The following is a 15,846-nucleotide window of genomic DNA, read 5'->3' on the forward strand; positions in this document are numbered from 1 at the left end:
TTCAATATATTTTTCTGCTATATTCAAAGATAACGTTTTCGTATATTTTTCTTTCGTAAATTAATTTGTAAATAGAGAATTCATAGATCGTGATATCAAGGTACGGCTGCTAGTTGCCGTATGTGTCCTGTTGCAGTGTCCAAGCTGCTAACTGTTGTACATTTTCTACGGCCCAATATATGATTTTTTTTTTGTATATATGTGACTCGTCAAATCAAGTGTTGCACGTCATTGATCTTTGATATTTTTGTCATAATAAAAAAGATTAACATATAAAAAAATGAAGATCTCTCCCCTTTTTTTTCCAAATGGAACGCCAATGATTGATTGATTGAACGAAGATCGAAAAAAATAATAAACATAATTATCATCATCATCATCATTGGAAAGCAATTATCTAATTTCGAGTGTAATTCGAATGATGAATGTTCGATGGTGATTCATTCGAACAAATTCTTCATTCACCGCTCAATGATACACGGAAAAAAAATCCAGAAAAAAAAGAGTTGATAATTATTTTAAAAAGAAAAAAATAATTTTGTATTTTGGATGACGTAAATTTTTGTTTCATGATCTATATCGAAAATAATAACAAAAAAAAAATTTCTTTCATTCTTTCTCATCTCAATCTTATCATCATTCATCAAATATATTGATTAAAATGGTTCATATGGCAACCATAAAATTATTACATTTAAATTATGTTTGTTTATTTATATGACTGGAAACGAAAAAATTTTTTTATGTTGTATGTATCGATTACTCAAATATATACTTGCAAATAAAATAATTGAATCAATGTGAGTAATCTGCCTTAAAAAATATTTATTCAAAAAAAAAAAAAAAAATCAAACCGATTCAAATCGTTTTTCAACATCCATCATAAAATGAATCATCGAATAACGATCATGATCAAATAATCATCTCAGGAAATTTATATCATTTTTTTGTTTACTGTGGTTTTGTAAATATGATTTTAATTTATAATAAGTTTAAATAAATAAGGATGCCCAAAAAATCGACCAATACATCATTATTATCATCATCATCATCATATTCCATAAAGAAACGTGTATCTCAATTTGAACAACAAAAAGAACAATCTCTTACCGATGACCATATGGCCGATTCTTCGGAAGAATCATTCAATGCAAATGATCATTTCATCAATGTTGCATTCGAAAGATTCAAACATGAATTTATTGGACTTTATCCTGAATCGATGTTACCATTCGATCAACTTGATTCATTAAATCAAGCCAGAAATTTACTTGATGACCAAAAAAATCATATCCAAAAATTAAGTAGAGAATTGAATCGTTGTAAATTTACCATTAAATTTTTGGAAGAAATTATTAATCATCATGATAAAGAATCAAAACAACATGATCATCCTAGATCCAATAATATTGGAAAAAATAATGAAATATCAATTAGTGATGATACTATGATGTTGAACACTTCCGTTGATGTCACTGCAAATCCATCATCATCGCAATATGTCACTGTGATAACATTGAATGATAGCGCTTATGGCGAAATTCAAAAAATTTCCCCAAATAAAACTTCACCTACATCGTCATCATCATCATCATTAGTAACAGCAGCTGTGGAAAACAATGATGTTAATGATGATGGCAATGGAAATGCCCATCACAACGAAATCGAAATGGATCTTCAACAACATACAGCCAAAACAGTACCCGAACCAATATATTCGAATACTCTGGAGGCACAAAAATCTACACTTGATAAAGGTGTGTATGAAATTCAGTTTATTGAATATCAATGTTTATCATTGAATTTTTTTTTCTCCTGTTTAAATTGAGCAGCAAAGAAACGGCCACCCACACCACCAAGGAAACCAAAATTGCCCAACAAATCAATGAATAGCCATAGCAATAACAGTATAAACAATATTGAAACATCAGCTACTTCGAAACCATTGTCATCATCACCAAATCAACAATCACAATTGACTAAAAGCGAAAGTCTTACAACAGCAACGACAACAACAACTAAATCGAAACCATCATCTTCATCTCATTGCAATCGATCTCAATTCCAAAGAAAATTCAACGGCCCATTACAACGAATCGAACAAAAACATGAAATTGATTCCAATAAGATAAACAACAAAAGATTTAATAAAAAATCAACACCAACTAATAATCAGAATAAAGCACCATATATGCGAACATTTAGCCTCGAATCAAATATTCCATCATCACCATCGACCGAATCAAATCGTAACATGATCAAAAGAACAGATGAAACAGAACTTTCAGATTATAATATCTACGATACCGTAGCACCTGATGATTCTGATAGCATTGAACATGATGATGACGCCATTAATGAAAAAACAAATAAAAATTGTGATAATCGAACTAATGAACATAATTTAACAAGTAATGACGAAGAGATGGAAACCTCTAGTCAGGAAATGTTGAGCAGATCATCATCAACAGATGAACTTTCCAATTATGTTAATATTGATTATTTTTTACGCAAAAATTCTGTTGGTCGTTCCATTTCGAACATACCAGTTTCATCTCGTGTATCATCAACTGGTAATCGAAAGATATCCTCTACTGGTTTAAATGTAGAAGAATCAGAGAATGAAAATGAAAATTTTTCAAGTATAAAATCTTCATCAGATTATGATAATTTTGGATCAAGTGAGAACATATTGAACCAGTTTCAAATTCCTGCAAATAGTGCTGCAAAACGTTCGTTAAATTCAATTGGTGCGACGAATAGTACTTCATCTTCATCGAGTCTTCGACTTCGAAACGCAAAATTATTAAATAAAGAATCCAATAATATAGAATCTAATTATTCATCTAATAGTATAATGTCGACATTCACACCACCACCTTCAATGCGTGATAAAGAATTCAATTTCTCCAAACACACTACTCAAACATCAAATAATTCAGCACAGGATACTTTATCAAGTGAAAAGGATGAAAATTCTACCTATAGTGATGGGTCGGATTTTAATTTGTTGATGGATGGATCTTCATCATCGCCACTGCCGAAAAATATTCCATCCACTTCGTCACCTTCAACCATTGCATTAGAAACGGATTTCTATGCATTCACAGATATTATCAATCATGAAAATGCAGCTAAAACAACAACCGGGACCATAACAGATAATTTTGATTCCATTGATACTTCAGACGATTCATTGGACCGAGATGTAAAATCCATATCAACAAAATTTGAACATCAAGGATCATTGAAATCGCCTGTAAAAAATAATATTAATGTTGAAAATTTGATTGATGAAAACAACAAATGTATGACCATTAATAAGTCTTTTACGATTGAATCTGAACAATCACAACAAATGCAATGGAGTATTGTACGCAGTATAATTGATAGTGAAACTATCTATCTGGATTGCTTAAACACATTAAACAAATATCGTAAAGCATTCGAATCAGCATCCAAAAGTGATAATGCCCTCATATCTACAGAGGATATAGAATCCATATTCTATAGGATTGCTGATTTATATGATATACATAATGCATTCCTTGCTGGATTGAAAAAAGTTGTACATGGTTTTAAATTACGACATTCACCTATGATGGCTGATTCGAAAGTAACCGCAAAATTTATTGGGAAACAATCGATTGGTGAATTGTTCAATCGATTAGCTGAACAATTACCTGTGTATGCAGATTTTTTACGCAATTATTCGAAAGCAATTGAAACGGCTAATCGTTGTAGTGCTAATAATTCACGCTTCTTTGACATTATCAAGGTAAGGCAATAAAAGCAAAATTTTCGCTAATTATTTTTTTGTCGTTTTGCTTGTTAGTCTATCAAATTAGCATCCGCTCATGTTCAATTTAGCAATCTTGTTGGTAAGTAACCAGAAAATTTTTATTTGTCATTCAACTGAGGAATTTGTGAAATTTTTTTAGATATGTTACATGAACCAGTTGCTCGTTTACAAAAAAATGCATTGGTTTTACATGATTTGCTCAAATACACAGAAAACGAAGATGATCAACAATTGCTCAAAAATGCATTGAGATTAAATCAAAAGTTTTTCAATGATTTAAATCTAGATGCCGCGCGACGATTATTCATGGTGAGTTTCAATCCTTTTTTAGCCTATGTTTTATTGAATCACTTTATTTTTCCTTGTCATCAGACACACGATAAATTCAAACGTCGTTTAGTTAAAGAAAGTTTCATCATAGAAAGTGGAGATCGTCGTAAATTGCGACATTTATTCCTATTCAACGATGTGATCGTATCAGCCAAATATAAAGCTTCGTCCAAGTAAGTAATTTTTTTTTGTCCGAAATAGTTTTTTTTCATTTTTTTTTCTTAAAGGCAAAAGTTTACATTTGAATTACGATTTTTTCAAATGCTCAGCGATATCGTTTTGGATTCAATTCCTAATCTTTCAAATCTAACCAATTCATCTGAATCATCACATTCATTTCCAGTCACTCAACCACAGTCCTCTTCCTCATCATCATCATCCGTGCAGCATACACTGAATAGTAGTAATAATAGTAATAGTAACCAATCGAACCAACATGAATTGGAAAAAGAATCCAAAGATCTTCAAACTACTGCTAATCTTATATCAAGCCTCAAATCAAGAGCGTTTTCCGCAAGGCTTGATCTGTATATTGAAGAAAAACGAAAAGGTCATACGAAACAATCGGATCGATTACGAAAGAAAATATCTGAATTGGAATCCGAATTAAGCCTATATTTGCCTCAGCTTAAATTCTCATTCCGTGTAAAGAATAATCCAAGTAAATGTTATACATTCTTTTTATCGTCAGAATATGAACGAAATTGTTGGATTGATGCAATCAAAACGTTACAACAGAATGCATCATCTGATGAACATGCAAACATACATGTTTTACAAAAATGGATTGAATCTTGTCGAAAAAGCATTAACGTCAATTGTGGTTCATTCCTGTTACGTTCGAATAAAGATGAAACGCTTCGATATGGTGATCTGCAAATGCGTTTAATCGATCTGGCGAATTTTCATTACCATACCGATCTATTCATCGTAATCGAAACAGATTCATTTGGTCATTATTTTAAACGAGCAGTCGCCCGTTATCTGATGAGTGATTTTGTACAAAAACAAAATCGGTGTCAAGAATTTTTAATCGAATTAGAAGGCTCGCAAATTGTTCGATTTTTGTTGTATGAAAAACATTCAAATCATCATCAACAGCAACAACAAATAAATGATAATAACCATAAAAATGATGATGAAAATCGATACCATCAATTTAAGGGTAAAGCAATTTTCGAATTGACTGCTTCTTGTACAAGTTCGGAGCCGAAAATGTCGGAAATTCAAATCGGTGATGTAAGTTTTAATTGATACCTATATTGATGGCAATTCATTTTTATTCATTTTTTCACAGTATACATTGTGTTTTGAAACACGTTTCATTCCATGGAATTCGATTATGGAAACAATACCACCAAATAAAATCTATGGTTCATTTGGTGTTAGCATTAGTCAAGTTTGCAAGTAAGTTTTTATCAATTAAAAAAATTATCTGAACTTTTGAAATTAACCGCTAACTAATCTAAAAAAATAGAAAAGAAAAAAGTACCGTTCCATATTTGATTTTAAGCTGTATATTAGAAGTAGAACGTCGTGGCCTTCGTGAAGTAGGTATTTATCGTGTTTCTGGTCTTTCAAGTGAAGTTCAAAAGCTTAAAAAAGCATTCGAAACAAGTAAGATTTTATTTTGAATCAACAATAAAAATTTAATTGAATTTTTATTATTCAGATCCACGTGAGGCATGTTATCTAATTAGAGAAACGGATATACATTCGGTGACTGGTCTGTTAAAACTATATCTTCGAGAATTGCCCGAATCATTGTTCACCAATGATATGTATCAACAATATTTCGAAGCCAGAGGTATGAAATATGATCATTTATTGTTCTTCAATTCTAACTGAATTTAACGAAAAATTAGATTTGAAAAATCCTGAAGAAAAAGAAATGAAAATGACATCATTATTAGCGAAACTAGTTGAACCGAATCATTCGACAGTAATCAAATTGATCGAACATTTAGTATTGGTTAATCATTTTGAAGAGGATAATAAAATGTCATTAAATAATCTGGCAACTGTATTTGGACCAACGATGTTACGAACTAATTCATCATCTACAACCACTTCATCATCTACATCAGCATTAGGTCAAACATCATCGAGCAGTAAGAATTCCATCGGTGGATCTTCATCAGCCGCTGCAAGTCATCAACAAATGATGGGATTTAGTGGCAATCCTAATCAAATTACGCCTAATATTACCCCATTAATGATCAATACGGACCTGTTTACAGCATCCACTATCGATGTAATGGCTCAAGCAGATATCTTATATTTCTTTCTTCGTCGTAAAGCGGATGGTTATTCCCTTACATCGGTTGATCATCAAGAAGAGACTTCCCTTTGATTGTTAGAGCACATTATTTTTTTTATAGATCACGTTATTTTTATTCTGGTCATTTGCCAAAATGTTGTTTATTCTTTTAAACCAGCCGGATTGGCTTAATTATTCCATTATTTACCCATTTATATTTGTCATTTATATAATTCTATTTTAATAACATGATGGATGAAAACCGGGAATATATTTTAAATTTCTATTCTAACCACTACTCATTTTTTGGTTAAAATAGTCATGAGCGAATTTCGAAATTTTAGTCAATCGACGTATCATTTTAGTAATCGGAGATTAGTGTTCTTTGAAGTATACAATTTTGATTTAAAAGAATTTTGCAAATCTCATAACTGATTCAAAATGCCGACCTTAATCATTCGAACGAATTTGCCTAGTTCAAAAGTTGACGCTAATTTTACAAAAGATATGGTCAAAATCGTTGCACAAGCATTGAAAAAACCAGAAAGCTATGTTGTTGTTATGATCCATAGTGATGCCAATTTGAGTTGGGGTTCGTTCAATTTTACTGAATTATTCTGATCCTAAAATAAATTTATTCTTTTTAATAATGATAAAAAATACAGGTGCAGACGATCAACCGGCAGCCATTTGTACTTTATCGAGCATTGGTAAAATTTCTCGTGATGAGAATAAAAAATCTTCGGCTCTCATTCAAAAGGCGATTGAAGCTAAACTTGGAATATCAACATCCCGACAATATCTAGTGTTTGAGGATTTGAAAAAAGAAAATGTTGGCTATCAAGCGATTACATTCGATGATTTGATCTAATTTATCATACTTTATTTTAATGTCATTGTTTTCATTAAATGAAAAATTGATTAAAACGATACAAAATTTTTAAATAAAAAGTCAATATTGATTTGCTTTGTTAATTTTTTAATTCGAATTTCAAAAATGTTCAGTTAACCAAGTGGCCATACCAACAATTGTTGTATGTTCTTTTTGTGGTCGACATGAATCACAATTACAGCCAAAAATGTTGCATCTGTTTTCACCACAAAATGGTGTGGGTTTGGTACAATCCGGACATAGATGCGATACTTCATTGTTGCCCGTACAATTACGAATCGTTACATAATAACAACATGATTTAAATAAACTGGCAGGAAAACTTTGACTATCGACATCGGTTACGAATAACAGGCAAAAGATAGTGATAATAACCAAACATGAAATGGATTTGTTTTTTGACATTTTGGCCTATTATGGCAAATTAGTTTCTCTATTGTTTCGAACAAAACAAAAAAAAATTACAATGAATGATAAAACTTGTTGCGTTGTTGTGATTTGTTTTGATTACGGTGATATTTACGGATAGTTTAAATTTCGTCGAATATCTGCAATACAGAAAAAAATTTGAGTATCTTTGAACTCAGTCTAAATACAAATCTACCAACAAAAAAAAATGTTTGCATATTCATCATGATTTTTTTTTGTGGTAGAAGCATTGATGGCGTTTGATAGTGACATACATTTTCTGGTGATGTTGATCGTGAATTTTTATTGCTGAATGTTCAAATTAATTGTTCATAGTCTGACAAAAAAAATTGAACATCTAGCTATTTTTCGGGTTCCAATTGATGGATATGCTTTAGTAGCTCTAACGTTTCAGCTAAATGTTTTAAATCAATGCAAGCCAGGTGAATCTGTTTCAAACAATATTAATTCAAGAAATAATTGATAACAAAACATACCAAAACGATGGTCGATGCAGATATATTTGAATTTTCAAAAAATTGTTGATAATAGTCATTAGAATCAGCAATCATTAGTTTATATTTGGTATTCAACTCTCTTTCAATATCCGATGATCTTATTGTCCATAGTAATAGGATCGGTAATTTTAATATGGACAATATTAAACATATACCGATAGAAATAAGAATAAACCAACCGGTTAGATAAATGTAGGCATTGACAATGTTCATGTTGAATGTACAAACATAATCAGCAAAAAATGAAGAACCAGAAGGGCCAAAATTTTTAAATCGACAGCCAATTACATAAGGAAACAGTTGAGATATTGGATTCATACCGTCAACTGATTGAAAAATCTTCAAAGACTTGTCTTGTTCATTATGAAATGATGACAAGAACCGTATGCCTAAGCTTAGATATTGACCATTGAAACTTGAATCAAGGATTACCATTTGTATGGATAAAGTAAACAAGCAAAATATCAAGGATGTAAGATAATCAATAAGACAATTTTGATTTCCCGATGTATCAGCAAGAAAATTGTGAAAAAAATTCATTATTTTCTGCACACGTCTCTTCCGTTTTAAATAACGGCTTGAATAGCAAAACGATTTCCGTGTGATTCGTGCAAATCGAACATATCGTTCGATATGATTCAATTGTTTCAATTTATGATGTTGACTTCGTTCTAGCCATTCACCTGATAATTTAGCTGACATACCCTTCAAATATTTTTTTATGTTGAATTTAAATGATTGATTGAAATAAAATATCATACCTGAACAAAAAGTAAAAGAATAATCCAAGGATAATAAGAATATGATCGATTCGAGTCATCAACCAAATGTTTTGATGACAAAAACATTCGATGTTCAACGAATTCATTTTTTCCTTGTAAACAAACATCTCTTACGAATTGATCACGAATTCGCGAATTACCTTGACATTGAATTGGACCAAGATATTTTTCGATAATACTATAACCAACTGATGATAATATGATTAGTTGGCCAAAATAAACACTGTAAAGAGCTAAGTGGCCATTGATGATAGCATCTAATCGATTTGAAGTTTTAATTTTATCAGATTTCATATTTAACGAGAAATTGTATGTTAATAAGACGACGTATCAAATTTGACTAAACTCACTATTAACTTTACCTATGGATAGTCATTCGAAACATTCTCAAATATCACTCTCACTGAACATCAGTCATCAGTTTATTATTTATTATTTTTTTCAACAATTCCAGACAAAATATAATCGTTGAAACCAATATTAAAATTTCCAATAGAAAAAATAAACTCTGATAATGTTCAATACTGAGTTGTTCTTCGGATATAGATTCATCATTAATAGCATTTTGATACGAAACTTTGTATTTGGTTCTGGAGAATTCTATAGATTTCCAATAGTTTATAATTCCAGTAGATCGAAGATAAGATATCCTGTAATTTTATTAAAATATTTTCAATTTAGTTTGATTATTGGATAAAATTGTTTTTTATCATACATGATATTAAATTCTTCTCGATGATCGAATGCTTTTCCAAACGGTATGACTATGAATAATGGATAAAAATCCGCTTCCATCGTTGTTGGCGGAACGTAAATCAAATTTTCACCAAATTTCAATTGTGCAAATTCAAGTGTAATACGTGAGGCTATAAATGCATGTGTTTGTTTCTTTATCATAAAAGATTTCTTCATCCGGTTGCTAGTCTGTGTAATTAAATTGATGCCATCACTTGGTCTGGCCACTTTTATCGATTTTTCATCTATCGAATCGAATGCAGTAATGCCAGAATTGTGTAACATTTGATAAACACTTGAATCCAAACCAACTGGTATGATTAGATTTTGTACAGCGGCTTCAGCCAATTTATTAACAGTATCAATAACATAGCTATTACGGATTATCAATATAGAATATAATTGACAACTGTACACATTGTGCATAACAAATACCGAAAATAACCATGTAATGGCACAGATTTTTCTAGATAAATTCAATCGATTTATTAATTTATATGACTGGCGAAATATTATGCACAATGAAATCCAAATGAAATGATCATGGAATTTTCTGTGCTCAACAATGTTTATCAATTGGTCAAATATTAAGAACACAAAAAATGCAATAAAAAACATTAACCATTCGATCCAATCAAATGGTTTGATGAAAACATCCAATTCAATATCACTGTGAATGGGTACGGTGGCATAAGTAAATTGGTCAATATAATGTGGATAAAGGAAATTAACGACAGACAATCTATCATAGGTCAAAGCAATGCCACCAAAAGCAAAATCAAAATCCTATTTTCAATAATGAAAATTTTTATAAAAACATGAATGATGATAACAAACCTTAACAAAAATTTTTTGAATGATTCCTGACCAAGTCCCATTTGATTGTCGGCTGCCATATTGACCATTAAATAGTTCATAATGTAATGTCAAGTTGCAATATGATGCTAATGTTTGAATCAAACGTGATTCAAATCCATCCCATAAATTCTTATTTGCATGTATATCAGTAAATGGAGCATTCTGCGGAAAAAATTTCATTATCATAACGATGGAATTAAAATTATCCTTACATTGATAAAGCCAACGTTATAGGATTTAGGTTTAAAATCGAATTTCGTATTCATTGCAGATGACTTATCATTCCGAATTTCAAAATGAACTGATTCGAAATGAGTCAAAATTTTCCGATCGATTAATCGATTTTGTGAATCTATTTTGATTTATTAATTTTTTAAATATCAGTTTGACTTGTTTTAACTTTATTAAAAGCAATTAGCTCATGTGAAACTATCGATTGATAATTTGTTTTGTGCATAGAATTTCTCAAAGGAAAATTCTATTTTCCCGTTTTTTTTTCGTTAGTGGGCATTAATTACCATTTTCTCCATAACAAAATTCAATATAAAAATACAACCACCAAAGTTAAGTACCACCTTCGCTTCACCAATGATTTTAATTGGAGAACTTTCAAGTCGTTTTTGAGAGGGAAACGATAACGGAAACAGAAATTTTGGCACCATTATCAATTAAACTATACATATTACAACTCCAAATCACAAGTCAACGTTATTAAATATTTCATTGGGTTTATATACTGTATTGTAGTTCGATTACCGAACTTACATTAATAATTTTATTGTTCAAGAGCTTGGTTGTCCTTCGAACATTGCTATAATACTACAATATAAAAAAAGTAATCAACAAAATAAAATATATTACAATGGGGTATTATGTTTTTTGGCAATTTGTTCATGCAACAATTTTTGTGGTCTGTTGCTGTTTGAATGATGAAAATTTGACGAATATTTGGCAGCAGTTGATGGCAATACATGGTTAAACATATTAACATTAGTGGTAGCAATTTGTCCATATCCAGAATCGATTACAAGATGTGCTTGACAATCATTTTGAACATTATTAAGATCTCCGGATACGATTATTCTATCATAATCTTGATTCACTTGATCGTAAAAGTTTGTCGATGTTGAAGGTGAATGTAGTTTTGTTCGATTACTATTAATGTATTTTCGTTGAGCATCGGTATGATGATTAACATCTGATTCAATATCACCATCTTCGCCGCTAGAGAAATCGGATTTTAAGGAAAGCGCACTGGATGAATCAGAAGTGGTGAATGAATTCGTCGATCGTGATCGATATTTTTGATTCGATTTTATACGATTTTTACTATTCTTTCCACTTTGATGAAATCTTTTTTTTCGTGTAGAGTGCCTATGATGCTGATGTGGTTGTTTTAAAGACGATGTTAGTACGGTTGTTTTAAATGCTTGATTTTTACCCGTATTACTATTAAGCAAAGATTTTTTACCCTCATCATAGTTATTTGCTGATTGATGAATATCTTGATCTTCTTTCATTTTATTACGACTTTCTCGACCTGGAACAGGTGGACGTTGATGTAACATGTTGAACATTTCAGGATTATTATCTGAAGAACCGGAATGATCTTTTTTGGGATTTTTCAATGAATTTAGATATTCATAGTAATTTAAAATGGCTTCTTGATTATGCTTATCAGTCGAAAAATTTCCACAATTTAAAGCCTGTCGATCCGAAAGATCCATATCGATGTTCATTTCGCTAATCGAATCAATATTAATTGAATGTTGTACAATTGGTTTGGGTCGAACGATTTTGTTATTTTTCATTATTTCGTTTGATTCAGATTTCAATTGATTCATAAGGGCAAAATCTAGTTTGTCTGTGAATCTTGTCGTCGGTTGTTGAATTGAGATCGAATTTTTTGGTTGAATAATATCTGATTTAAATTTTGATGATTCACTAATTTTCATCATGGCTGTTGGTGATATGGACCAAGATCGACCAGATATTTCTGGTTTACGCCAACATGTTTCGGCTGGACTTTGTCGATATGAACGCATCAAAGCGCTCGAATTTGTAAATGGTCGTTGAATTTGTTGGATAAAATTTTTACTATGAATACCAGGTTTCCAAGAATCTAAAGCAGGTCTTTGATTGTGGGTACTATTTTTATTAACTATGGCACCATTCTCTGAAATGGATTCGAGTGCATTCTTTGATGGTAATTTATTTGTAAATTGATCATTAGCATCAACGACATTCATGAACATCTCTTGAGGTAATGGAGGGATGGTTGATGGTTTTTTCTTCTTACGTTTTAATGCTGGATTCAATCGACAATTGAACACACCGGGAATATTTTTGTCATTGATTGAAGAATTACCATCAGCATTCATGTGATTCAGGTTATTGCATAATGACTGAGAGTGCTGATTCAAAAATGGAATCGTATTTATAGCGAATGGCAACAATTTAGGATCCATGTCTTTATGATTCATGGCAAATGTTTGGGTTTGATTCATGACTAATTGATCTAATAGAGATTTTTCTTTTATTGATATTTGATCGGGCCGTGAAGATAAACAATTTTCAAAATCCATAGTTTTTCCAGTTGCAACAGAAGAACATTGTATAGAATTTTTAAGATTACGAATATGAAAATAACGATAATAGATGCACATGAATATGACGCCAAATAAAAACGAACCAAATACTAGACAAATGGCCAAACTTCGATATCCATGTACTTTTGATAGACGATTATCGAAAAACATGGATATGCTAAGTAACAAAATGTTTTCAGCAAACATCATCATATAAAATGCTAACATTCGATATCGGGAATGATTCTATAATAAAAGAAAGAAAAGGTCATTTATGGAGAATATCATCAAAAACTAGCACTTACATCTTCCATGTTAACAAAGCAGAATACATAAATCCATGCTAAAGCTGAAGCACCAAACAATTTTTTCTTACGATTGCATTTCTGATGAGTTGTACCATCAGCATGATGATCAAAATGTTGCAACATATGAGGTGTAAGTAACCAAAGTAACATGGAAAACCAATGTAGAAAGATAACGACAAAAACCCATTGTTCGTATAGTACAGCATATACGGTTAATGCTACGATTCGTGATGTAATTGTTCTGGAAAAAAGTGATAACAATAGTTATATGAAAACTGTTAATGGAGTAATGAAATAAAAACAAACCCAACACGCCAAAAAAATTGAAAAATGACACCGAACCAAGTTAGTACCAGTCTGTGTATTTTATCTGGTCTGATATTTTTGTTGAACGATGATAATGCCCAACATATAGAGAACAATGATAAGAATATTGAAATGATATTCAAATCTGTGATCATGTTCAACGATGGTTTACGCCAAACCAGATACGTTTGTAATAAAAGCATTGGTCCAGCCTGAAAGAAAGCATGTACCATCCGGAGAATACATAGTTCACTAACTTCCCGTTTCACTGTGGCTAGATTGACAGGAGCAAATAATTTGAAATATCGCCATAAAACACCACATTGAAGTAAATGTATAATGATCATCATCTGTGAAGAATTATCTTTCCATCGATCAGGATGTGACATGATGTGATTGGCTGATGAACAATGTTGATTAGGTTTTGGGTCATTATTACCATATTGTTCCCGGATATCTCTTCGATACCAACGATATGATAAGATTTGACTGATTATAGCCGTCATTAAAATGAGAAACAATGAAACACTTAACCATGTGAATTGACGATTTAAATACAATGTATATGCCGTAACTGAATCGAATACAACATCGCAAAAATATGCAGCAAGAGATATGATATTGAACAATAAATCACATAGTGGTAGAAATTCTATTCGGTTTGGATAAAAAACTACTTGTTGATTCTGCTTTGAAATATGAGTTGGTTGTCGAGGATTTGTTTGCAAGATTTCGTTCACAGCAGCAGAATTGACCGAAGATGCATTTGCCAACAATGTTTGAGTTAATTGGCCTTGTCGCAAAGTAATAGCAATATCTTGTCCTACGATAGTTAAGGATTCATTTCCAAAATCATTCATTGCATTGTTCATTGATGGCGGTGATTCTGAAAAGTTAAACGGAATCTGAGGTGGTGGCTGTTGATTTGTGAGTGTCGTATTAATTACGGTTGGTTCAGTATAGATGTTTGCATTACAATCACTTCTGACCTCATTGGACTGTTGCTGTTGATCATCCAATTGACTTGTATCAAGAAAAACTCGAGCTAATCGTTTCGAATCTTTTGTTGCGATCATGTTGGTTGATGATGGATAATGATGAAAATGATAAGAATTTGAGTTAGGATTAATATTTTCGAAGACGATTCCGTCTTCAATATTCGTCGAATAGTTCTGAGAATTCAAGTAGGCTGAATGCGCTAAAGAATTTTGAATTATTCCATCGTTGTTTACCGAATGATTATGATTAGATGTATTGATTGTGATGATGGAATGAATATCATCATCACAATCGAAACTACCAACTTGTTGATGATGATGATGATGAGTCATATTTGCAAGTGACAGATTGATTGATGATTCGGAATAAATATATTCAAAGCTTTTGTTTTTTATTTATAATCCTCTCATTACGTGAAACAAGAACAATGCCATGCTAATAATAACAATGAATATTAAAAAGAGGCAGAAAATGTTTTTGATTTTTAAGATTTGTTTATCGTTGTTGCAGTTTTAATCAAATTTTTGATATGAATTTATACAAATTGAACATCTACCTATCTCAAACAAAACAAGATCGTATAGTCAAGATGTATCTTGATGGTTGAATGAGTGTTTGCCATACCCAAGTACATACCTCAACCTACACAATGTTACGCGGGTTGGCCATGGCATTTTACTATTATAAACACAACGACCATATTACAGGCTATAGGTCGACATTCAAACTATTGAAGATCGTGAATATTTTCAGTCATACATACATACACACACACATCGAAGACCACTAGCCAGGTGGGAATGTTGTTCAACAACTTAGGATTTTTGGTCAGCAACCATCACCCGCCACTGCCGCGTCACTATGTTTGAAATTTTAAGAAAACAAAACGATATCAAGTAAAGAAAAAATGGAGCGAGAATGTCGATTTGATATGGCAAAATCTAGGACCTAGTCAAAGAAAAAAAATGAGCTAAAAAGAGGAAACCTATGGCATTCAAGTTCATTGTCCATTGATGATGATCAGTCTCTTTTCCGAGGAGTGCCTCTTGGTGCACATGTG

The 15,846-nt window shown here is 31.5% G+C and overlaps 5 protein-coding genes across 8 annotated transcripts; 2 read left to right on the forward strand and 3 right to left on the reverse strand.

Annotated features, from left to right (window-relative positions):
* The first annotated feature begins 754 nt into the window (after window positions 1–754).
* Window positions 755–6,684, forward strand: RhoGAP1A (Rho GTPase activating protein at 1A). The gene is made up of 10 exons (XM_027343625.2): window positions 755–1,757; window positions 1,833–3,778; window positions 3,836–3,881; window positions 3,942–4,111; window positions 4,175–4,305; window positions 4,360–5,371; window positions 5,430–5,539; window positions 5,610–5,749; window positions 5,805–5,939; window positions 5,998–6,684. The coding sequence occupies exons 1-10, from the start codon at window positions 1,007–1,009 to the stop codon at window positions 6,483–6,485; spliced, it is 4,929 nt and encodes a 1,642-aa protein (XP_027199426.2). The 5' UTR covers window positions 755–1,006; the 3' UTR covers window positions 6,486–6,684.
* Window positions 6,685–6,734: 50 nt separating this feature from the next.
* On the forward strand, window positions 6,735–7,367 carry LOC113793588 (macrophage migration inhibitory factor homolog). Its single transcript, XM_027343640.2, has 2 exons — window positions 6,735–6,984; window positions 7,058–7,367. Exons 1-2 carry the CDS (start codon window positions 6,834–6,836, stop codon window positions 7,261–7,263), a joined length of 357 nt encoding a protein of 118 aa, XP_027199441.1. The 5' UTR covers window positions 6,735–6,833; the 3' UTR covers window positions 7,264–7,367.
* A 434-nt stretch (window positions 7,368–7,801) lies between these two features.
* Window positions 7,802–9,332, reverse strand: LOC113793584 (innexin inx3-like). The gene is made up of 4 exons (XM_027343636.2): window positions 8,972–9,332; window positions 8,190–8,915; window positions 7,968–8,141; window positions 7,802–7,832 (listed from the first exon to the last, which is right to left on the reverse strand). The coding sequence occupies exons 1-3, from the start codon at window positions 9,284–9,286 to the stop codon at window positions 8,055–8,057; spliced, it is 1,128 nt and encodes a 375-aa protein (XP_027199437.1). The 5' UTR covers window positions 9,287–9,332; the 3' UTR covers window positions 7,802–7,832; window positions 7,968–8,054.
* On the reverse strand, window positions 9,111–10,927 carry LOC113793558 (glutamate receptor-like). 3 transcript variants are annotated; one of them, XR_012846986.1, is made up of 5 exons: window positions 10,798–10,927; window positions 10,565–10,747; window positions 9,708–10,513; window positions 9,343–9,642; window positions 9,111–9,249 (listed from the first exon to the last, which is right to left on the reverse strand). XR_012846986.1 is itself a non-coding variant. In XM_075823702.1 (5 exons), exons 1-4 carry the CDS (start codon window positions 10,849–10,851, stop codon window positions 9,393–9,395), a joined length of 1,293 nt encoding a protein of 430 aa, XP_075679817.1. In that variant the 5' UTR covers window positions 10,852–10,927; the 3' UTR covers window positions 9,119–9,249; window positions 9,355–9,392. The 3 variants fall into 3 exon arrangements, 2 of the variants coding, with proteins under 2 accessions (XP_075679817.1, XP_027199408.2); XM_075823702.1 differs by having other exon boundaries at window positions 9,119–9,249; window positions 9,355–9,642; XM_027343607.2 differs by lacking the exon at window positions 10,798–10,927 and having other exon boundaries at window positions 9,119–9,249; window positions 9,355–9,642; window positions 9,708–10,469; window positions 10,565–10,700.
* Window positions 10,928–11,274: 347 nt separating this feature from the next.
* Window positions 11,275–15,845, reverse strand: LOC113793578 (uncharacterized). 2 transcript variants are annotated; one of them, XM_075823651.1, is made up of 4 exons: window positions 15,423–15,845; window positions 13,788–15,342; window positions 13,479–13,722; window positions 11,275–13,419 (listed from the first exon to the last, which is right to left on the reverse strand). In XM_075823651.1, the coding sequence occupies exons 2-4, from the start codon at window positions 15,116–15,118 to the stop codon at window positions 11,443–11,445; spliced, it is 3,552 nt and encodes a 1,183-aa protein (XP_075679766.1). In that variant the 5' UTR covers window positions 15,119–15,342; window positions 15,423–15,845; the 3' UTR covers window positions 11,275–11,442. The 2 variants fall into 2 exon arrangements, with proteins under 2 accessions (XP_075679766.1, XP_027199428.2); XM_027343627.2 differs by having other exon boundaries at window positions 13,788–15,845.
* Window position 15,846: the final 1 nt, after the last annotated feature.

This window comes from Dermatophagoides pteronyssinus, unplaced genomic scaffold, assembly GCF_027571235.1.
Source record: "Dermatophagoides pteronyssinus isolate colony J.1.1.1.1 unplaced genomic scaffold, Derpt_VIB-CSIC_2022.12 sq0001, whole genome shotgun sequence".
Taxonomy (NCBI): Eukaryota; Metazoa; Arthropoda; class Arachnida; order Sarcoptiformes; family Pyroglyphidae; genus Dermatophagoides; species Dermatophagoides pteronyssinus.

Coding starts and splice junctions, on each gene's coding strand:
- RhoGAP1A (XM_027343625.2), top strand. CDS start 1,007: ATGCCCAAAAAATCGACCAATACATCATTATTATCATCATCATCATCA. Junction 5,372..5,429: donor CGGAAATTCAAATCGGTGAT/GTAAGTTTTAAT, acceptor ATTTTTTCACAG/TATACATTGTGTTTTGAAAC. Junction 5,750..5,804: donor TAAAAAAGCATTCGAAACAA/GTAAGATTTTAT, acceptor TTTATTATTCAG/ATCCACGTGAGGCATGTTAT.
- LOC113793588 (XM_027343640.2), top strand. CDS start 6,834: ATGCCGACCTTAATCATTCGAACGAATTTGCCTAGTTCAAAAGTTGAC. Junction 6,985..7,057: donor TGATGCCAATTTGAGTTGGG/GTTCGTTCAATT, acceptor TAAAAAATACAG/GTGCAGACGATCAACCGGCA.
- LOC113793584 (XM_027343636.2), bottom strand. CDS start 9,286: ATGAAATCTGATAAAATTAAAACTTCAAATCGATTAGATGCTATCATC. Junction 8,916..8,971: donor TTCTTTTACTTTTTGTTCAG/GTATGATATTTT, acceptor AAATATTTGAAG/GGTATGTCAGCTAAATTATC. Junction 8,142..8,189: donor CTGCATCGACCATCGTTTTG/GTATGTTTTGTT, acceptor TGTTTGAAACAG/ATTCACCTGGCTTGCATTGA.
- LOC113793558 (XM_075823702.1), bottom strand. CDS start 10,851: ATGAATACGAAATTCGATTTTAAACCTAAATCCTATAACGTTGGCTTT. Junction 10,748..10,797: donor ATAACGTTGGCTTTATCAAT/GTAAGGATAATT, acceptor TTTTTTCCGCAG/AATGCTCCATTTACTGATAT. Junction 10,514..10,564: donor TTCAAAAAATTTTTGTTAAG/GTTTGTTATCAT, acceptor TATTGAAAATAG/GATTTTGATTTTGCTTTTGG.
- LOC113793578 (XM_075823651.1), bottom strand. CDS start 15,118: ATGACTCATCATCATCATCATCAACAAGTTGGTAGTTTCGATTGTGAT. Junction 13,723..13,787: donor CAATTTTTTTGGCGTGTTGG/GTTTGTTTTTAT, acceptor ACTTTTTTCCAG/AACAATTACATCACGAATCG. Junction 13,420..13,478: donor GCTTTGTTAACATGGAAGAT/GTAAGTGCTAGT, acceptor CTTTTATTATAG/AATCATTCCCGATATCGAAT.